Here is a 23107-nt window from a genome sequence, read left to right on the forward strand (position 1 = left end):
AGACACAAGGGACTGGGGAAACAAGCACAGTTGGACAAAAAAATCCTCACAAGACAGGATGAGAAACAGACCACAAGAATACATTGATGGATGACAAAACAGTAAAAACGACCTTATTCGACAAAGGTAATAAACACAAAATGACAAAGATGGCAAATGACTTGACCATAGCAACAGCAGAGGTCGAAGTGTTGCAGGTGTTGCGAATGCAGCAATCTTATCTGTAGCGCCCCTATGCTATTGTTGTGAGACCACTGGAACAAATTCCTGTCGAGTCCCACGGGCACAGAATGAAGCTCGATCATGCTTCTGTTTTGTGCTTCGTACAGGCCGCACACATCACATCTCCTGTGATGTGTAGCCTCTATTGAATGCGAGACCGTTGACTTGCTTCAACCACTTGCTCTCGCCCCACCCACATGTGAGGAGAAGGCTTTGTCACGAGAAAGAGAGAGGGGGAAAAAGTCTTTCAGATTGTGCTTGCCTCCCCCCTCTCTGCCTCCCTCCTCAGCATCAAGTGCTTTCAACTTTCTTTGCAGCCACTTAGAAGGAGCAATGAGGAGAGAGGAGCTCTCGCCCTGGTGATGTCAACTGTGGGATGAAGTAACTATTTGTTTTTTTAAAAGGACAAAGATTTTGCGGATTTGTTATTTCCATCAATCGGATGCAAGCAGGTAGGACTAGTTTGTATTTTTCCTCCTAGTTAAGGAGCAATCTGTCTTGTTTGGTATGTTTATTATGTTTTTTTTTCTTAAACCAATATATTTTTTCAGAAGAATATGTCGATACCATTTGATTTGTTATAATTGCTTTTGAATGGGTAGGTCTTTCTTAGGGCGATTTAATCCTTCTGCACCCATAAGTAGCATATTCTATTAATGATTTATACACACTATTTGGGGGAGGGGGGGGGGGGGGTTGCATTACTTTATTGTAATGACTGTATAGCGTTTAATCAGTGCTGCACAGTCTTTTTTCATATAGCTACCTTGCAAAGGCAGGGATATCTTGCTGGTATTTATTTGACTCATACACTATATTAAAAAAATATTTTATTGACCTATTTTAGAAAAGTTCACGAACGAAAAGTTCATTTTCAAGTTGGGATCACATGGGTAAAATACACTCATTGCAATTTATTGCTCAACTCCAAGATAAACACTTGGTTGGCGTGCTCTTCGAGACGTTCGAGGACGATTTCGCCCTCTGCCGGTCATCAGGTGTACACGGCAACAGGCATGACACAAACGAAGAGGGCACGCAACGCTGCTAAGTTTACTTGAAGGGAAAAAGATTGAACTCAAGTGTGAGGGTTTCGTATGACTAAGAGCCTTGGTGGCTGTATATCAGTCATTTTCCACCCTTGTGAGTTATTGCAGACTTTCCAGTGTTACTTGTGATGTCTGAATCTGGCCGAGGGAGTGTGAAGTTGAACAGACACCAAAGATCATTTTAGTCTCAATTATTAAAGCTATTGTGCAAATCTCAGAGGCTTGTTTTATGATTCTTTGCTTTTGGCAGGTTGTCTTGGCTACTACATTAAAGGGCTGTGTAGAACACAGCTGCCAAATCTTCAACTTGCAGTCATTTTATTGGTGCAATTTTCAAAGTGTTTTCTGCATTTTGGGGGTCTTGGTCTATGTCTATACTGTGGTATCAGTAAATGGTGAAAGTAGTAACTTAAAGAGTGATTGTCATAAATGGTACAGAAACTAATCATTACTGGTCTGATACATGCTTTCTGTTGTTGTTGGTTTTGATACTTGTCTCTTTGCACCGTGAACTACATCAAAATGTTACTCGATCAGTACAGTCTTCATGGGTGGGTAGGATTATGACGGTAAAGGTTAAATTAGACATAGGGTAAAGTATTTGGAAATCTAAACAAATGATGTAGAGACTCTGAACTTTTGCGCTATTGTCAAGCATGCATGGAAAGAAACTTGAAACGTCTTTGAGTAAGTGAGGTCATTGCATCTCATCGCTGAACGGTGAGGCGCTAATGCTGGGTTGCAGCTCATTGCAATACTGCGCTTCCATATAACTGAATGGGGAAAGGAATGGGTCTTTAGAAGCCCCCCACCCCCAAGCCCACTCCAACCCACACCACCGGAGGTTTATCCCCCAACTGGAAAGAGCAGATAGCAGACTGTCTGCAGCGCCGTCCAAACGGCTTTCTCCTTGTGTGTTTGGAAGTTGTCTGTGTGACATCATGACCACAGCAGAGCTTACAAAATTACATTTTCCGACTTTGCAGTTAAAGGATGCTGGATGGACGGAACTCTATTAACTTGGATCCAAAAGAGCTTTTTCTTTATTGGATTATCAGGAATATGTTTGTATCAGTGCCATACCAAAGAGGCAGAAGCGCGTATGCTGCACATGTGTCCTGTCATTTATTGACACAGAAAACCAGACGTGGCCATAACTAAAAGAGAAGGTTAACCATTGTGGCAAACCTCCAAGCCACTGTCTTGAGCTCATTCTGAGAATCATGGTTCATCCTTACCTCAACGTTAACCACAGATGTGACTCAAACTCCATATAAATCTCTTAACCATAGAGCTGATGCAACAACTTAGCAAGTGGCCAGTGTATCCATAGCCTGTGAATAACGCTACCAATCATTTTGTGCAGACTTGCAGGAAAGATTGGCGAAATGGTGAGCGGCGGATTCAGAATTGCTGCGCTTAAACTGATGTGTGTGCGCGTGTCTGTGTAACTGGTGAACATCGCCTCCCTCTGGCCGATGAGTTACTGTGGATAAGGCGTCCAAATCCTGCCTTAAAAAGCCTGGTTTGTGTGCGTTTATTCAATTTAAGAAAAAATGGAAGTGAGCTGCATATTTTTGGAAAACTTGGATTTATTTACTACCTAATTTACACATTCTGTATGAAAAATCTTTTGTTTCCCAAAAGATGTGTGTGTGTTTAACAGGACATGCAATTGTTTTTCTGATGGCTGCACCTACGAGACGAAATTTCTCACGAGACTAATTCCAGAAGAAAGAGCCGGGGCAGGATTTTTTTCAAAATCTGTCATATAAAATAATGCCTAGTATAAATTTTACCGTTTACAAAATGATTTTTATTTTTGAGCAGACTGCAAGAAAATCCACGATCTACCTCTGAAGTGTAAACAGAAAAATAAACAGGAGAATCACAGGCTCATTTTTCAAATGCTGCTGCATTAACGATTGCTGCGAGGCAGAGACCTTTCCTTTTATCCAATAGTTTAACAAAATGCATCCAAGCTGTGGTAGCTGCAGTGTATGGTGGATTTTTTTGGTCTTGTTTATGCAGTATGTATTAATGTCAACATCCAATGTTTTACAAGTCTTATCTTAACTGTGTGTGTAATGTGTAATGTCATGTGTGTAACGACATTTTGGAGAACCAAAATGTCCCTACACACATGACATAAACGTAATCAAATCATCCTGTATTTCTCCTGCAGGTTTGCAGCTATTTAGTATGAGTATTTAGGCTGTCAGTATCCAAATGTGTAGAGTCATTGATGTCTATTATACTGCTTTTGAAAAATATTCTGTCTTCTTTCGACAGGCTATATAGGGCTCTCGAGTGGCTAATTTATGCAAGACACTGACTGCACTTTAATACAGAAGGAGTCATCAATGCAATGCAATAGAGTGTCATAGTAATGAAGTAATTTTTTTTAGCACTCTCCCCGAATTGGCAATGTACATGATACCAGAACAATGTTGTGTTGGTTAGATTATGACTCAGGAGCAACAGTTTGTGCAGTAGAAAGAAAAGTTAGGCATGCTGTTATACAAAGACATGCTGCTGAATAACTTCAAATTAAAAGCAAACCAAAGCATTCATGTTCAAATTGTATATAGTGTAGTGAGTTTTATTTTGAAGTTGGCCCTCTCACTGTATTGGCGGCGTGTTTTAATGTCATGCAAACCATAAACGGCAGAGCATTCTCCTGTGTTCTCCATTGCACTTCTGACCCATCAAACCAAAAAACAGTCCAAAGAAAACAGATCTCATGCTTTGCAGGGACAAGAAATCTTGTGGCATCCAAATCTCATATTTTTGTGTGATGAGATCTCGTCCCATTCCCACTGTTTCCTTTGTGTCTATTTTCATAAACCATTTACCCACTTGCTCAGAAGTTTAACAAGCATGGATCTGTCTACCGGGAAAAAGTGGTGCTTCAAACTCAGATGATAACAATTAGGTACTAACATTTCAGTGGAACATTTACTACTTGTGAGAACAACCGGCAACAACCCTCACCCAAAGTTGACTAGGGTCCAGCTGCTCTGCAACCCCAAAATACAGTAGATGCTGCCAAATCAAAATGCAGGCATCAGTGTCAGGATTTTCTTTGCACTTCTGTTGTTAAAAGAGCTGATACGTAGAAGGGCTTCGAAATGAATTGATAAGTATATTTTAGAACATATAACGAAATGCTGGAGGATTTTAACTGAGTCCACACAAATTTCCGACAGGGCAGTAGCACCTCCTAACTTGGGAAAGTGGCATCCCCGAGTAAATGGATGGTTTGAAAAAAAACGTTTTAAACAACATAATTAACAAAACAACATACTATATAGAGCTATTTTTTGCATGAAGCTATGATGTGTAAATAATAACTTAAGGTGTGGCCTTGTGGGGGAAGTTGGGAACATGTCTCTGTTATGAGTGTGGACGGGAGATTTGATGTTCTGTAGCTTCTGAGTCTTCTTCTTTTGTAAAGACAGGTGGAGTGGTTTAATACACTTCATCCTGAATTGTATTTATAAATGCTTTGGATCATCGATAAGTAAAATTAGAGGCTCCAAAACGTTCCATTATTTAAAAACCATGGCAAATTCATTTTCAACAAACCATAGCACTCCTGCCTACTTGCACACCTGCAAACCAATCCTACTTAGTAGGTGTGTGAACAGATGAATTGGTGACATCAAACGCTCAACTCTGTGACCACAATGTACAGTGCCAGTCAAAGGTTTGGAAACACTCCCAAACTCAAAACGGTCTCAAACACATTAGGAGGTCAGCACATGAACTTAATGTCATTCCAGGTCATTAAGCATAATCCATATACAAAACTGACATAGAAGATACCAATATGTGCATCGCTGTTGTCTGGGCAAAAGCTTCTTTGAAGATTCAAGTTTAGAAAACATTGTGTTTATGCTCCTACACTAATCAACAGTGTTGGGCGAGTTACTTCAAAACTGCAGTGCAATATTTATTACTGTTTGCTGTTATTTCAAAGAAATTAGTTACAAAACAATACAGTGTTACTGTATTTGAAATGTAATGCATTACACTATTATTGCAGTACGTTTAAATTACTCTCATCACCATAAATGGAAATACGCATTTACCATTCAAAATGTAGCTCATTCCGCTCGGTACACATCCAGAGGAAGGTTGGCTTAAGCCTAAAACAGTACAAATCATTTGCTCTATATTGTATTGTAACCCTTTAAAGACATAACAAGATACAGATTTTTTTCAATGATTTAGCTTCACAGCATAGTTATGCATTGTTTAGGCTTTAGAAACAATTTGTTATTGTTTTTAACATATACGGTTTAACGTGAGATTTTGTGTGCATCATCATGATACACATTGACCACAACTATAGCAATTGTACAATGAAAATTAGCGTTAGCTTACTTTGTCATTATTGCTAATTGGCGACGGGGATCTTGCCGAAAAGGTTTCCAAATTTTGGTGACTCCACAATGAAAAGTGGCAGTACATCTCCTAACAAATATCCTGACCATCTTGATGTCGAAGTGTCATCTCTCAGCGAGAGAGCGCAATCCTCCACGTCTTTTCTTTTCACTAACTTTACATTACTATCGCCTCGCCTCGTCAAATTATTGGTTCTAATTTGCAAAGTAAAGAGCTTTTTATACGATTATATTGTTCTTGTCTTTATCTCTGAAAAACTGAAAGCCATGGTCGTATGTCCATCTCTGTGTACATATTGTCCATATTCAACCAGCTGTTTCATCTCAGGTGTAGTAGATCAGCAAGTAAACATTTTGCCCAGGACTTTGCTCCTCCGATCTGGCGAATTTGGGGGGACACCCCCCCCCACCACCACTTTCAGGCTAAAAATGCATGGTAATGCATTGTGTTAATCTCATTTGTATTGAGTACAATATTACTATTTTATTGTGTGTAATTTATGTAATGCATCACTTATGTAATGCATTACTCCCAACACCGCTTCAGTGGCAGTGTATCCAAATTTAGCTTGTAACTGCAATTTTGGTCATCATTTTTACTGCAAAAACATGAGTGTGGGCTCTCCTTAGTCGAGGCCTGTCAACACAGTAACCCTTTTCCCCTTTGTCTGTATTTCAGAACCAGGCCCAATTGACAATGGGCCCTCTACACCTGTGTTTGCTGCTTCCAGTAACAGTGTTGGTTGCGGCGGCAGTCGCCGCCGAGCTGACTGCAACAGTTGATGACGAATACACCTGGCCTCAGTGGAATTTGCCTCTGGTAAGGAAGAGGCGCACTCTGCCTCTGAGCAGTCCCAACTTCTCAGCTCATGCCAAAGCAGAGGTGAGCGGAACATGCGGGATCGAGTGTCAGCGTGGCCTTCCCTCACCCTCTCTGAATGACCTGGAACAGCTCCTATCTTACGAGACAGTTTACGAGAACGGAACACGCACGTATACCTCTGTGTCTGTGCAAGGTCTCAACGAGGTGACAGACCGGCCCAGAAATGACTCCTCCAGGTCCCGTTACAAAAGAGAGGTGTACGGCACGGACACCCGCTTCACTATTTCTGATAAGCATTTCTCCACTAAGTATCCTTTCTCCACTACTGTCAAGATTTCCACGGGATGCTCTGGAGTTCTGGTGTCACCAAAGCACGTCTTAACCGCTGCCCACTGCATCCATGATGGAAAGGATTATTTGGATGGCGTTCAGAAGCTTCGTGTCGGTATTCTTAAGGAAAAGTCCCGAAGAGGCAAAGGAGGCAAAGGGAGAGGAGGGAGAGGCAAAGGAAAAAAGAGAAAGGGAGATGGAGCTAAAGAAGAAGTGAAGCAAGTAGAAGAGAAAGGGGGGAGCCGTAAAGGAAAGGAAGGAAAGGGAAGAAAGAGCCGTAGTCGTCGCAGCGCAGAAGCGGAGAAACCTTCATTTCGGTGGACCAGGGTCAAGAAAACCCAGGTGCCTAAGGGTTGGTTCAAAGGCGTGTCTGACGGACTGACAGCAGATTATGACTATGCGGTTCTGGAGCTGAAGCGTGGTCCCAAATTGAAGCATATGGATCTGGGTGTGATCCCTTCAGTCAAGAAGCTTCCTGCGGGAAGAATCCACTTCTCTGGTTTTGATGATGACCGACCGGGGAACCTGGTATACAGATTTTGCTCTGTGTCGCAGGAGTCCAACGATTTGCTGTACCAGTACTGCGATGCCAAACCCGGATCCAGTGGCTCCGGGGTTTACATTCGTCTGAAAGAGCCAGGCAAGAAGAAGTGGAAGAGAAAGATCATCGGGGTCTTTTCGGGTCATCAATGGGTGGATGTTAATGGAAATGGGCTGCAGCAGGATTACAACGTTGCAGTGAGGATAACACCTCTCAAATACGCCCAAATCTGCTACTGGGTCCACGGGGACTCAACTGAGTGCCAGGTGTCCTAAGAAAACAGTCCTTCAGGAGACCACACAGATCCACTTACTTTACAACAAAGGACACCCAGTCTCCCCGACCCCTCACCTATTGTCACCAACATGTTGCCTGTCTCGCTTCTTGCCCGTGCCTCCCACCACACACCACGCGCGACAAACACCATATAGCAGGGGTGTCCAAACCCTGTCCTCTCGGGCTGCTATCCCGCAAGTTTTAGATATTTCCATCCACCAACACTCCTGATTCAAATGATCAGGATTGTTATCAGGCTTCCGCTGAGCTGATGGGAGAGGGCAACATCAAAAATATGCAGGCTAGCGGCCCTCGATGAATTTGAACACCCCTGCAGTACATCCTTAGAGACTTTCAGTGTTGACAACAACAGGAACTCAGTAACACAAAAAGAGAACTGTGGCTTTTATAATTTATTTGAAAAAAAAACTGAGAAAAATATACTGTATGTATTTGAATTGTTTAAAAATCATTCCGCTCTGCAGTTTAGCTTTTCATTTTTTGTCCATTTTTCATTGTCAGACACTTTTCTTTGCATCAGCTTGTTTAAATGTCTTTTTTTTTTCCAACAAGGGTTAGGGAAAGATTTCCCGCCTTGCAAGTTCTTATTGGAGAGTTGGTGATATGGCTTTGATGGCTATGAAGGTTTTAAAAAGCTGTTTTGCAATGAGTATGTTGAAAGGTTTTTTTACGTCTATAGCATTCTATCACTTTTTGTCCCAGTAGAGCTGGATTTAAAGGAACTTCAATTGGAATTGACACACCAGCCTTTCTTTGTAGCATCTATATGTAATTTTTTCCTTTCATCTTTGTGCACATAGTTGTACTGGTGCTTATCCAAAGTACATGGTGCTAATTTATCAAACTAAGCTTTTTTTTTTTTTTTTTCCAGGGAAAGGGGAGCCTACTACTGTAATTATGATTTTGGGGCTGTTATACTAAGATTGGACTGAACCTTTCAATAATATACTTGATAATTTAATTGATTTTTGATGCAAAGTCTTTAATTTGACCATATTTTGTTTTATACCAAAACAATTGTAATATGAAATGCAATGTTTTTTTTTATGGTTGCTGATGTTCCATATTTTTTTGTAAAAACTAATAAATACCAAATTCTTGATGCTATTGATGCAAGTTGATGTACCAATGTACATTTCTAAACATGAAGATAACAAAATATTCTATTAAATTTAGGTTTCCATAATTGGACTTGGGTTGCCCTGAACCCTTTCCAGCTGATGCAAAACGTTGGGTACATCCTGGATTTGTTGCCAGATACTCGCAGGGCCCAGTAACAAAGACAAAGCGGAATTAACAGCATAAGCGAAATTGAAAATGGACTTATGTCCTTGTCCATCCACCCTATGTTAAGACAAAAATGAGGGGGAAATGTGAAGTTCAATCCTTCGTTTATTGCATCTCAAAGGGCTTACATGCATTTGGATATACATAAAATAAATTCAACAAAAATAAAATTCTAACTCATCCATGAAAATTGCTAATCTGAATCAGATCTCTTTTGTACAACCTTACATTTGAAAGTCAATGCAAATCACAGAGAGATATGTCATTGTATTTCTAATGCAAATAGCTTTTAGTTCAAATCCATGTCAACACATACGTAAATATACATACATGTAACATTGGCAAAAAAGGCTACCGATTGGGGTTCTGCTCTGCACACTTTATTCATTGGAGGCTTTCAATGCAACTACAAATCTTTGATGCCAATGAACAGCTTTCAAAAAAATTGCAGTGCCCTTATAAAAACCTGTTTATACCCAGATATTTGGTCACTGGGATGTAAAACACAAAAGCAGATCTCTTGATTGAGGGAAACCTGTTTCATTTTACAGCAGTGCCTAGTTTGGATAAAATTGCAAACCATATGTTCTTAGAAAAAAAAATCAGTAGTCGAAATGTTATTTGGCTATTGGTCTCCACAAATGGTTTGATAGGGTTTATTATTTTCATTCTTTTTACACTGCACGTAATTAAGAGTGGAATTGTATCATTGGGGGCTCAAGTGAAATGTTTCCATGATAAATGAATACATATTTTTCTTTAAAATAAAATTCGGACGTACGACCATCGCAAAACAAATAATCTCCAACAGTAGCCTTGCCACACTTGGGCCAGACATCCTTAAAAGATAAGACAACGGACACAAAATAGTAACAAACAAACCAACAAACAAAAATAAACACAAAGCCTCAATTGATATCTCAAAGGCCCACACAATTTATTCAATACTATACACTATAATTATTATGGTTCTTTTTTTTTCTTCAAATGATGACAAAATGACACTCACGACTCCTTACAGTTTCATGTCAGATTCACATTTATAATTCTCTTCAACAGACATACAGTACAGAATAGAGACGCAATCGTCAAATTCACCAGTGTAGTCTATGTACATCAATTGGGACCTCTCCGTAAACGGGACACAACATCATTGTCAAGAAACTGCTGGGCACGCTCATCCGATTAGAGCAGAAAGAAGAGAAGCTCCTCCCCCTTTTTAAGGAGGCAAGGGACAAGACTGGCTGGAGCTTAAGACACCAAAGTACAACCATCATTCAACACAAGAAATAAGTCTAATCACATACAGTATGCCTTCACTTTCACTCAAGAACTTTTTCAAGATAAGTTTTTTTGTGAGATTTTGCTTGAGACAAAAAGTTCAAAACATCTACATGAGCACGCACTTGTAATTCGATTCTCATATATATTCGTATACGGTTTATAATCCGCTATGGTTCACTTTCACAGTTTGTGCTACAACATCACACGGGAAAAGGAAACAGAAAGAAGATGGACGAAGGAGGCTTTTATCATGTCGAGAAGCAGACAAAAGAGGGGGACTGGCAGGGCCCTTGGCATCCCTGGAATCTTGACAGACGCCGGGTAAACGATGGGAGCGTCCGACTGTCGAGGAAAATATCTGAGTCTACAAGACAGAACGGTTTGCCCTCATTATCTTATTTATTTGTTATTCTAAACACATGAATGCGTAAACACATCTATCGCAAACTTTTCATTACGTGATTTCAGGTTGTTACTTCCGTAAACTGTGTTTGACCTATTTATTATTTGAACAAACTGATATACATACCCTTCTTTCATTTGTGTTATAAGAAGTCCTTAAGGTCGAGATCGGCTAGGGGATCCTTCGGCTTTTTGGGACTCTGGCTTACGGGCCCTGGAGAAATCTGCGGAAAAGATTTCGGAAAAAAAAAGTACTCGCCATGGGTTAATGTATTTACAAAACACTCAACACAGAATACAGGCACAGTGGCTTGGACGTGGCTTTTTATTCAATGTATTCTCTTTATTTTCTTGACTATTTACATTGTAGACTCACTAAAGGCATCAAGGTTATAAATGAACGTATAGGAATTGACGTACTTAAAAGGTAATTAAATGAAAACGTCTTGTTTTCTAGCTTCTTTAAAATATCCCTCCATCCAACCGTTTTCCTTGGTGATTATTCTCATGAGAGTCGGAGGTGTGCTAAAACCTACCCCAATTGTCTTCATGTAGTAAACGGGTTACACCTTGAACTGGTTGCCGGCCAATCGCAGTTTTGAGGTAACAAAACTCACGCAGGTATGGGGAGATCATGCAAACTCCAAACAGGATGACTGGAGCCGAAGCCAACCCACGACCTCCACGTTGCGAGGCGGGTGTAGCAACCAGTTGTCTACCGTGTCGCCCCAAGTTAGCCACACTTTGCAACGATTAGGACTTTGCACACTCTTGGTATTCTCGCAACGAGCTTCAAGACGTATTTTTATTATTGCTTTACCATTGGGATTGGGACCATCAGTCGTGCTGCAGAAGTCAGTTTAATACACAGCCCTATATGGATGATTGTTAAAATTCATAGGATGGCAAGAACCAATCAGCTACCTTTATTTTATTTTATTGCTATTTTTATTGCTATTTACTTGTCGCTCGAATATGGAATGTAGTCTGATACTCGGGGAAGTGAACAAAAAAAACATTTCCTTGTTGTATAATAATACTGTACTATACATATGACAATAAAACGCTTGAATCTCTTGAAGCTTGAATAAAGAAAAACAAGTGACCATCATTACTTTAAGAAACCGAATGCAAAGGTGAGTCCAAAACTTTGATCTGTACTGTTTTTTTGATATTACTACGTGTACACAGATTCACTAAAAACGATGATGGGACCTGCCAATTAAACATTTCACTGAACGCTCTATAGAGAAACCGCTAAAGTTAACGACTGGTACTACACTGATTGAGTCACGAAAAGTAAATGGAAAATCCCTAAGTTAGTATATTTTATGCTTTTGCATTTGTGTTGCTTATTTGTAACATTTTTTACACTTGTCTGCGGAGAAAATCAAAATGTTGTCTTGATGATAATGGCAGTACAGCAAAGAAAGTTTGAGGTTGGGAACAATTGTTTTGAAATTGAAACGTTCCATGTTTTGAAACAGAAACGTTCATGCTTCAGTAGTTCTATAGCGTGTGCCTTCTTACTTGTGCTCCTGGTACCACAGCTCCTCCAGGTGCGGCTCCAACTACTCCAGCGAAGGGAGGTCTCATCATGGACTGACCCATCAAAGGCTGACCCACCATGGGCTGCATCATGGGAGCTCCCGGTCCTCCTGCAGCGGGCTGAACACAGTCCATGTGCTTTGTAAAATGGGAACAACAAGCTAACACAAAAAAGCAGGATGGTTTTTTTTTACAGTTTCAAAAGACCCGATGACACATTTCCACTTAATATTGAATTGTCATATTATATTTTTTCAAATAACTTTTTTTTTTTAAACTGAAATTGTGATTTTGGACATCTCTCCCCAAATTATTATTATTATTTTTTTTAAATGAGACAAAGTGACAGACCCACAGAAAATACATTTAACGGAGCCAGGTGTGTTCAACAATGACAGGAAATAACGGCGACCGTGTCCGCTTCAAAGTGTCCAGTCGTTTTTGACAATTAACCTGCCTCTGAAAAGTAGTCCAAATACTCTCTGGGGAACTCAAGTGGCTACTTTATGCTAGACACTGCTCTAAACGCTGGCAACAGGCGCAACACACCAAAACACCACAAAAATAGGTCCTTTTAAATGGCCTGAATTGGCGACGGAACGTGATTTCAGAACAACACTTTGTTGTTTATATCTGGAGTCGCCGCTTATGATTCACTCACTCCAGGTCAATACTTCTATATTTTTTTCCAATATGTTATACAGAAGTATCTGTATTTTTATTCAGGCAAAGCAAGTGAGTACTTTTTCCACCACTGGAAAATACTCACAATACCAAAACCAGGCTGAGCACTCATTGGTGGCACCATTGCTCCACTGGTGGGCGCTGTTCCAGGTCCGCCAGGAGCCACACCAGCCTGGTTGTGCACATTAAAATTTACACGTGTAGTCAGCCCACCAGTCAGAGTTGTTCTCACCATGGGTACACCGGGCGTGGTCCAGCTTGTGGGGGCCACATGAGGGGTCCAGTTGGCTCCTCCAGTTAACTTCTTCTCACTCTGTGGGTCCCTACAAAAAGATATCATTAGAAAGCCCTATAAATTCTTTTTCTTGTCCTCTGCCACATATACAGTACACACAAGGAGAATAATCAGAATGGATACACACATAGACACGTGCTCAGCATAAAAAGCCATCTCCAACTGCCCACATCCCGAGCACGGCCAACTACATCATTTTCACGGGAAGATCTTGCAGTCTATCGCTATAAACAGACTTTCTTCCAAGTTCGATTCAAAACAATTTTCAATTCAAAACGATTCAATTAGATTCAATGAAAACTATTTCCTGCTTTCATCTACAGATGTGCAAAAAAAAAAAAAATCATCATACTACTTCAGTCTGCTTTGCAAGACAGAATAACAAAGGGAAACAAAGTGTCCTTTTTTTTTTTTTTTACATTTATTAAGTTTTGAATTGTAACGAACATGCCTTTTCCCACAAAAATAGCTACGCATTATATAGCATTTATAGTATGAAATAGGATAAAACAAAAATGTAAACATAGGTTGGAAGATGAAACTATCCGATTTGAATGAAATGTCCAAATGAGCCACAATCTTTTATTTGTTTAGTTTTTTACTTTCGGTGCGCTTCAGTTAATGAAAAAATTTGGGTTTTCGAATGAAAATAGATAAAACACATCATTATTTAAATTTTTAGTTTGTTTTGTAATGAAAACGCAATTACAATGACACACTTGTTCACCATGGATGCATATATAGCATGTTACGACATGTGAAGGCAAAAGCAATGAGCATACTTACTTTTTTTTCACTCCTAGGTCTAAAGAAAGGAAAGAAAAAAGAAGAAATGGAACATTGGTTTTCATGTAAATAAGCAATGACATTCATACAATACATGCGCTGTACCTCCGACCAGGTTGGCCAATGAAGAGTCAAGATCCCCCGCAATAGTTTTGGTCGGCGGTGGGGTTGCAGGTGGAGCAGCCGCAATGTTTTCCATTGTGACGGGAGTTCCCATGCTCCCTGCTGCGCTTCCTGTCGTGCTTCCCCCGGTGCTCTGCGGTGTTACGGCAGCCATCAGCAAGTCACCTAATCCATCAAACACTAGCAAGAAAGGATGGGAAAGGCGCAACATTAAAAAGCCACCGCAGATGACACGACTCTTAATCCCCAATCTAGCCAGAACAGGCAGTGGGCAGATGTGAATTAGACAGTATAAGGCGAGGGAAACAGTGACCTCAGTGTAACGTATATTAGTATAACATGTACACCCTGAGCTTTATTTTACATTTTAAGTAAAGAACTCTTTTACAAACAAGTGTCACCATACTTGATGTCACATTCTGTTTTGTTTTCCTTTTCTTGTAGTGGTAATAAAGTGGTCAGCACAACCTTCCTTGCATGGAGTTTTTCAACAGATTTGGGATAAAATCGGGGTGCCAACTAAATCTAGCGTTCATTTTTCCTAATTTCAAGACATTTATGAGACATGAAAACAACAGTATTCAAACAGTGCTTCTCAAATAGTGATGGCAGTGATGGGGGGTGCATGACCCCTGGGAAAATCCTTTGATTTTGTCATGTGAAGAGTAATTGAAATAAAAGAAGGCACTTTGACACACTTAACAGTTGTAAAAACACACACACACACACACACACACACACACACAAAATAATCAACAGTTGTTGAAAGTCGATTTATATTGCTTTTAGGTTTAGGTATATTGCTACAATTTTTATAGTCTATTTATGGTAGGCGCAATAAGCTGGGGGATCTCTTTCCTTGGCAAAATATAATTGAGAAGCAGTGGTTTAAATGATTACAAAAACTGTTTAATATTGCAGAAATAAAAACAAAAAAAGTTGCATTTGAGCTTCATTGAGAATGCATTTCCAAAACTACCTTTATGCTTTTGGAGCATATTGAGCACAGTGTCTAAAGACTATATATGTGAAATATACAATATTGAAGAAAAAAAAATCAACCTGGTGCATTGTGCTCATCAAAGGTGCAATAATTAACTGCTACCAAAAACTAGTTGTTCCTTGTTTTCAATTTCACATAAATCCTAAGAAAGTAATTAATGCAATGTAAATTCACATGTCCTTAATCCAGGTAAACACAAGCACAGAATAAGGAGACACCTGCCACAATACAAGTCTCTACAAATGAAGACTTTTTACACTGTAATACACGTATTGCTAAAGGCGCAATGTAATCTTACAGTATGTGACCTTGTCAAGTGTAGAAACATATGCATTATTTTTATTCTGATACTAACTTGTGGAAAAGTTTTACTATCTTGTATGGAAATCACCCTTTTTGTAAACCTGTATTTAATCAAACATTGAAACAAAAACTGCAGTCTGGCATGCTTGTTTGGCACCATGAAAGATACCCCCCCCCCCCCACACACACACACACACATTTCTCTAACCTCAAGTTTGTATGGATTACAGTATACATATCAATATGGAAGACAGTGTTACAGAAGAAATACCAAAAAAAAAAAATGTGGTGATTGAATAAATCTAAGCCCATTTGGGTCCAGCTCCCCAAAATGACTCCAAATCAGTTTTCAAAGTCTATACATTTTTTTTTGTTACAAGTGTTATTCTTTATTATAAAAATAAAGAGTGTTGTTACATGATAATAACATCATACAATTATTGTACAATCATCTCCTCAACGTGTCTCATTATTAGTATTATAGGTATGAGGAGCATTATAATTGTTATTATGATATGTAAAACAAACTATTATGAATTGTTTTTTATAATCATTGCGGTATACGTTTCCCATTTCATTACACGCAACATCACTATTAACTTCATCTGTAATGTCATTGGGATAAAAAAAATAAATCAACACTCGAGATGACTGGGGGCAAATAATTCCACAAACGTGTTAATTTTGTCTCATGCAGACTTTCAGGGAAAACATAATTCCTTTTTAAACATGCAAATTATCCTTAAACAAGAGGCGGACTTCAAAAAGTGCACATGCTACGATGCACCGTGGAGTTTGAACTCACCAATTATACATTAGAAGAAACAAGCAAGAGGAAGCCAGCAGAGAAGAAGGTGAAGATGAAGGAAGTGGAGGAGAGTGAGCGGAGCAAAACAGAGCCAAAGCAGAAGAAAGCACATCTTGTGTGAATGGGCCACAATAAAACAAGCGAAAAATCCGATCAATCATCGACAGTGCCATGGTGAGAAGTTAAGCAGTCAACAATAGTGGTAGAAGCATGTCACATGATGTCATCCATGCACCAGACAAGCCATCAACAAGAATTACGGCTGCCTTTAAGGACTGACACCCAAAGTGCTGTGTTTCAGTGTACGATGCACTAATGCAAAATTAAGCAAGATTGTGATACTGTATGTTCAAAAGCTTTACACCTCCTTTACCATTTCTGCCAAATTCAAACCTTTAAATGGAACTTACTTGAAGCATCAAAGCCACCAGAGGGTGCCGGTGTGGTTTTTACGGGTTCCACTGTAACAGGTACCATAGGTATAGCTGGCGCAGGTGGTGTCGGAGACGGAAGTGAACCTAGAGCTTCAAATCCTGACTCAAGAAGATCATTCTGCATTTGAGCTGGAGCCAAAGCTGGAGCGAGGGTCGGGACCACAGCGGGTGCCAGGGTGGGGGACATGATATCTAATCAACAAAAACATAGGGCTGTGACTATTGTTTGTAAAACAACAACCATCTATTTCCTATAATGCTGCTCTTCATTAGGCTTGCAGGTAAGATATAGCCAATCCCATCTCACTTTTTAGCGAGAAGAATTTGCTATGAAGGTAAACACTTGTACCTCCCAACAGGTCGCCTCCAGGTCCACCAGGAGCAGAGCTCTGTGTTTCCTTCACTGAGCCACTGAAGGTGTCTGGAGGGAGATCCAAATGTCCACAATAAATTTTCAAAAAAGGAGTGAAAAATCAACACAAAATATAATAATAATAATGGCACAACAGTGTTTGAGTTTTCATATTCAAGGATATATTATAAGACTTTTTCCACTTTGTAATGAACGTTCTCAATATGTGAGGAAACATAAAGGAGCTAACAAATTTTAGTATGTGTTCCGTGCAATGACAAGAAAGAAGTTATTATAATGCAGACGTTATCATGTTTGCTACACAGTTCTGTGGTCGCGAGTTTGACTTCAGATTCGACCTTCCTGCGTGGAATTTGCAAGTTCTGCCCATGCTTGCGTGGCTCTGGGTAGTCTCGTTTCTTCTCACGTTCCCAACAAAATGCATGATAGGTTTATTGGACACTCCAATTGCCCTTAGGTGTGTTTGTGAGTGTGAATAGTTGTTTTGTTTGTCTCTGTGTGCCCTGTGATTGGCTGCCAATCAGTTTATGGTGTTATCGCCCACTGCCCGAAGCCAGCTGGGATATGCTCCAGTATGCCTACAACTCTAGTGAGGATAAGTGACTAAGAAAATGGATGCTTGGAAGGATAGATGGATAATACCCAGGATTTTACATGACTCTATGGGGTTGAGGCCAAAATAAACCTGAAAAGGGCATGTTAATAACACCGATATGTTAGGGTCCTTTTCACCCTGTTAGTCATAGCATTTTGTGACTCAAAATTATGTGGGCGCAAGTATTTTATATTTTTTGTATATGTGGGTAGGAAACAAAAGCACTAAGCCTTTGTGTTAAGTTGCTGTTGTGCCTTGTGAAGTGAGGGAACTCCCTTTTTCGAAATTTGGGATGAAAAGTCACTAGCTCATGTCTTCACTTTGTCTTCACACCTGTGTTTGTCAGACATTTAGGCAACGCAACCAACATATTTTTGTTCACTGGAATTCGAAGCCTTTGGGACCTATGGAATTTTTCCACGTTTTTTAATTAACTTTTTGAGCAAATTTTACTGGTATTCATGATTCACAACAATTCCAATTCCCAAAGCGATCGGGGACACATAAGGCATAAAAAAAAAGACGGCGATAAACTGCTCGTGTTAGCCAAAGTTGTTCGGCCTGACTGCTAACAGCCAACTAGCCTAGCTCGCCCGTAATTACCATAAGTAAGAATACATCCGATAGAGAAATGTGCATCTGAACATCATAATTCATGTGGCTGACAGATGCAATCTTCCTCAAATGTTGTTGAAAAATAATTTTTAAGTTAGTGTTTATTTTCTTTGGTTACTGGACGACTTGCTCTTACTCCTGAGCCACTAAGTATGACAAGCTAATATTATTGATAAGAGTGTTTGCTGATGAGAGTTAGACGTGCCTAGAAGGTCAATCACTGGGGTTGGCTCTGCGTTGGGTGGAGAGGAGGCATCAGTGTCTGGAACAGCCACAGCAGCTGGTGTTGTGACATCAACAGGAGCTTGAGCATGAGCTGAAGCAGGGACAGGAACAGGTTCAGGAGCAGGGTCTGGAGATGAGAATGAGTTGAAGCAGGAAACAGACAAGGAAGCAGTGAAATTACGGTATTATTACAGCATATTTTTCCAAGACGTCAAAACTATTATAGCGCTAACATTCTATAGCAAAGGAAGCAAAGCAAGAGAGCAGGCTTTCATGCATCTTTACCGCCTCTTTTAAATAGTGCTGGGCATGACGAGTGGAGACTTGTTGCACCCTTCATGAAAAAAGTTAAACAGAAGAGGTTCCATTTAAATAATGCACCTTAACTCACCAGTGACAATTTCTCCAGACGGAGCCGGCTCAGGCAAAGGAGAAGGCCCGCGTGAAACAGCAGGGAGGTCTAATTGACCAAGGCAAGCAATAGGCAGAGTGCGAGAAAGAAGAAAATGGTGGAGGTCGAGGAGCAAAGAAAAGTATTAGCATAGCAGGTAGAAACAGCTCAAGTAAGAAGGCAGCCTTGGGGAGAACACGATGCTTGTGGGTTTCATGCATAGCTCTCATATGACTACCAGGGAAAATCAAGATGTGTAGTAGGAAAGGAGTAGGTATTCAACAGAAGAGTGCAAGTATGGTAAGGTTTTATACACAGATACTGCACTTGAGTATCAGCTTCTGTACCTGCACCAAAAAGGTCTACGCTAGGAGTGGTAGCAGCTTTGGATTCCGTGGTGGGACTTTGCTCAGGCATAGAGTCAAGCATATCTAGAACACAGAGGCATAATACGTAATTTCAGATTTCAAATCCAATGTAAACAAAATGAGGAATTAACAAGAGTGGTGTGGAAAAAGGAGAAAGTGCTCCGTGGTCAGTGACCTCAATACAATGTAAACCAATGACCAGACTATTATTTGAGGGAACTATTGCAAGTTTCTGATTATAAAGAAAAAAAGCATTGCGTTTGTCCTTGTGAATGAAAGTATTTCAATTTCAAACCATCACATTTTGCAGCTAACTGCAAAATATTCCACTTAAACTAAAGTGCAAATTGTTCAAACGAGCTGTCTCAATCAGAAAGTGTTCATATGTAGGAGAACGCTTGTCTAAATGTTGTCTCAATTACTGTTAGGTTAGGAATCAAAGCAAGTTGAGCCATATCTGCCGATAGAGATAGGAGGAAAGACATGAATCCAAAGGGGTGAACTGTAATTTCACCCCAAAATGACAAATGTTTTTTTTTTCTTTTTTGGTTGGCCTTTAGATGGGTGTTTGAGATGCTTGTTTTAATGAACATAGAAAACAAAATGAAGGAAAATATACATATAGTGCCCCTCGTCCATGAGAGCCAAAAAGCAAAAATCTTTGATATACGAAAAGATGGGAGCAAAGTATTGCTTTTGTCGAATTGAAGCAAGTGAACTAATTTCAACATATTTTCTTGTGCTCAAAATGCCCCAAGATACAGGCAAAACACTGCATTTGTCTAAACGAAGCTCACCAATTCACTTAAACATTGTTCATTGGCACCGTAGCAATACTTTTACCGCATTGGCCTAATGGCAAAAAAATAAAGGATGAATCCATTTTCCTACGAGAAATTCTGGAGGTTTGTAAAAAATATGTGAGCAAATACTGAAACATAAACATGCAGCGTATAGATATCTGAAATACATGAAATGATGTTCTGTTATCGGCAATGATTCTATTAATGAGGTCGAAAGCAGGAGCAAACAACATCTAAACATCAGTGTCATAATGAAGACTAATGAGAAGAGCATAATGAGAGTGAAAGGACATTACCACCAAAGAGATCTAGAGTCGGAGCGGCTGCAGTCTCTGTGGTGGTGGTGTCGGAGGTGCTAGTGGTGGTTGTGATAGAAGGGGTGGGAGCAGCGGCGGGGGCGACGACGGGGGCAGCGATGGTCGGCGCCTCAATGGAGGCGGGAGGGGTGATGGCAGTGGTGCCCGTGTCAGCGGGTCTCATAGCGAACAGGTCCAACCCCGGAGTAATATCCGCACTCCCCTCGGTCGTCGCAAAAGGGTCTTCAGCAGGAGAAGCAGCAGGGGGTGAAGTTGCAGGGTTGGGTGAATTTTGAGCAGAAAAGAAAGGAAGGGGGTGGAGGATTAAAACATGAATATCTGTGTGGCAAGATGCTTGTGAATAATCTAAAGTGCCCTATTATGGAATTTCAACTTTTAGGAGATTTTAACCATGTTACAATGTTATTTTATCACCCTAAACACCCTAAAGTGTTATTTTCCTTCACTGATGAATTCTAAAAACGCCTTGCTTATTCTGCACTCTTAGCACAGAGAAGGAACGCCCTTGTATCGCCTCTACACCATCCCCATACCATCTGTGCAAGTGGTAATACACGGCCGCCTTATCTAAAGATGAGCACGCGTTTCAGTTTCGTTTTCATTATAGACGAGAGACAGCAAATTTTCATGTATGGACGATTCTCGGTCAGACAGCTTTCGAAGGATGCCATGAAAGGTGTGCTGCCACCATACAGTGAGAGGCGCAGCCAATGAGACATTTTATTTCCTGGTTAGTAATGTCAGTACCAAAAAAAAAAAAACCCTCATATTTAATAAGAAATTAAGCACCCGATGTACTGCAATAACACTTCCACGCTCAGGTCTGAACCAGTCAACAGCCTGTTAATATTCAACATTGCTCAGCCGCAAATAAAGGCATTTTTGCCTAATACTAAATCACTGCTCATTATTCTACATCAACAGTGTCATGGTGCCATATAGAGGTATTTTAGCCCAAAAGAATCTACAGCCGCAACAAGTCGATCCTCTTCACAATTGTAACAGGTGAGCTGTTTGCTTGGACATGCATGAGGGTTTGGTTGCATGGGGCACACCTGCAGCTGTACAAAGAGAAGTAGGTGGTGCACGTGTGCTGACGTGGCAAGTAAAATGAAAGAAAAAAAAAACTAAGTAATATGACTGCTGCATTGTCATTGTCATAAAGGGCTCTAGATTGGTCAATGTGCGATGGCTGCTACCCCGATGACAACCAGCTCTGGAGAGAGAAACACCTATGTCTACTGACTAAAGTTGGGACAGCAGCAGGAATGGACAGCACAGGCTTAGTCTGGCCCTTTAAGAAGTTTAGTATGGTAGCTGAGGGTGGGGCTCGGGGCAACGGAGACTCAGGGTAAGCGGCTGCACACCACATTCTTGCACACTGTTATGTCTTTTGTAAAAAATAAAAAACAAAGTTTGTGCCTAGAAAAAGAACATGGCTGTTTAGCCTCTGTACTATGATTACTGGTCATGGAGAAGAAAAGTAGACATAGTTTTATTAAGCACCGTGCTTACCATGCTGAGCTGTGGCAGTCATGAGATGAAAAAATGTTAAGTTTTAAATTTTGTGACATCCTAATAAAATCATTGTTAAAACGTCAACTTCTCGAAACATACATAAAAGGAAGGGGGTGTATCAATATTCTTGCGCAAGTTTTTTTTTTTTCACCCACCAGATTCACCAAATGCATCAGTAGCAGGACCCGCAGCCACAGTGGCAGGACCATCTCCTGGAGAGGGTGCAAACGCATCTAGGGTATGACACCAAACACGACCCATGCAACACATGGAGGGAAATATGGAATGGACAAAAACAACAACAAAAAAAAATGAGAGGTCAGTATCAGGATAAGAATACAAGGAGTATACAGCCCAACAGTCAGGTTTTGACTGCCTCATCACGAGGAGAGTTTTAAGGGGCTGCATAATGCTGCATTCAATGAGATGAGGCAAGTTGTCACGAGTTGCTTGCAATCTTTAGGCTTGTCTATAACATTTTTGGTATTCCACTGTACCATGCCAAAATAATTTAAAAAAAAAAAGAGTTGCTGGCAGTCTGTGACAAGACATAGCATGTTAAGTTCAGGGATGGACAAGGTTAATTCTTTTGTTGACAAACATACTTGGCCTTTGGATTTGGTAGGATTTAATACTATGTAGCGATATTAAAGGATCAGATGTTTTCTCACAAACGCCTGCTTATCTACCACTACTACTACTACTACAGTATTAATGTTGTGGTGGATGTAAACATTATACGACAGTAGCTCAGGAGGGCAGAAATTACAAAGGCGTGTTGCTGCCTGTATTTTGACTCAGTTCTTTGTGTCAATACTCAAATCATAGGTCTAGGTGCCAAATTGATCTTCTGTACCCAATATTGGAATTCACCATTTTTTTAGTGATCTTTGAATATATTGAAATGATTCAACCTCACTCTCTACTTCATATCTGTGGTCCAGCTGCATAATGTTTTGACTTACAGTATCTCCTGCAAACCTCTCCATCAAAATCTATGTGGCGTAAAACACTTTAGATTTTGGGTACAATCAAGAATAAATCAGACATGGTCATGTTGATTTAAGCATAGAAGAATCCAATTTAAAAAAATGGGCTTTGTTGAAAAAATTATTGCAGGTCCTAGAAAATGGGGCAAAGCAGCATATCAGAAAAGTGTGAGTCACGATCATACAAATGATTCATTTTTGCATGATCATTGAGTGTTAAAGTTCCCCACCTGCTGGAATAATAGTCGTTTGGTCAATTTGCTCAACAGCAGGATGAGTCAAGTC

The 23107-nt window shown here is 40.2% G+C and overlaps 2 protein-coding genes across 9 annotated transcripts in view; one reads left to right on the forward strand and one right to left on the reverse strand.

The window, feature by feature from the left end:
* The first annotated feature begins 498 nt into the window (after positions 1-498).
* Positions 499-8778, forward strand: prss35 (serine protease 35). Its single transcript, XM_088409862.1, has 2 exons — positions 499-674; positions 6360-8778. The coding sequence occupies exon 2, from the start codon at positions 6378-6380 to the stop codon at positions 7647-7649; it is 1272 nt and encodes a 423-aa protein (XP_088265988.1). The 5' UTR covers positions 499-674; positions 6360-6377; the 3' UTR covers positions 7650-8778.
* Positions 8779-9045: 267 nt separating this feature from the next.
* The window catches only part of snap91a (synaptosome associated protein 91a), a 46927-nt gene continuing 32865 nt past the window's right edge, over positions 9046-23107 (reverse strand). For 2 of the 8 annotated variants that reach the window (XM_088409855.1, XM_088409854.1), the window contains 14 exons: positions 21989-22066; positions 20295-20537; positions 19175-19258; positions 18828-18896; positions 18417-18563; positions 16978-17049; positions 16605-16820; positions 14063-14260; positions 13958-13976; positions 13109-13199; positions 12962-13048; positions 12175-12312; positions 10772-10868; positions 9046-10606 (listed from right to left, as the gene is read on the reverse strand). In XM_088409855.1, the coding sequence (XP_088265981.1) occupies positions 10788-10868; positions 12175-12312; positions 12962-13048; positions 13109-13199; positions 13958-13976; positions 14063-14260; positions 16605-16820; positions 16978-17049; positions 18417-18563; positions 18828-18896; positions 19175-19258; positions 20295-20537; positions 21989-22066 (1523 nt within the window). In that variant the 3' untranslated portion in view covers positions 9046-10606; positions 10772-10787. The remainder of the gene's footprint in view (positions 10607-10771; positions 10869-12174; positions 12313-12961; positions 13049-13108; positions 13200-13957; positions 13977-14062; positions 14261-16604; positions 16821-16977; positions 17050-18416; positions 18564-18827; positions 18897-19174; positions 19259-20294; positions 20538-21988; positions 22067-23107) is intronic. The other 6 variants (XM_088409858.1, XM_088409857.1, XM_088409856.1 and 3 more) reach the window with 6 other exon arrangements.

Source organism: Hippichthys cyanospilos, chromosome 3 (genome assembly GCF_059441005.1).
Source record: "Hippichthys cyanospilos isolate Australia breed blue-spotted pipefish chromosome 3, RoL_Hcya_1.0, whole genome shotgun sequence".
In the NCBI taxonomy this organism is placed as follows: Eukaryota; Metazoa; Chordata; class Actinopteri; order Syngnathiformes; family Syngnathidae; genus Hippichthys; species Hippichthys cyanospilos.

Bases quoted from the DNA above. Each gene is read 5' to 3' on its own strand.
- prss35 (XM_088409862.1), top strand. From the start codon at position 6,378: ATGGGCCCTCTACACCTGTGTTTGCTGCTTCCAGTAACAGTGTTGGTT.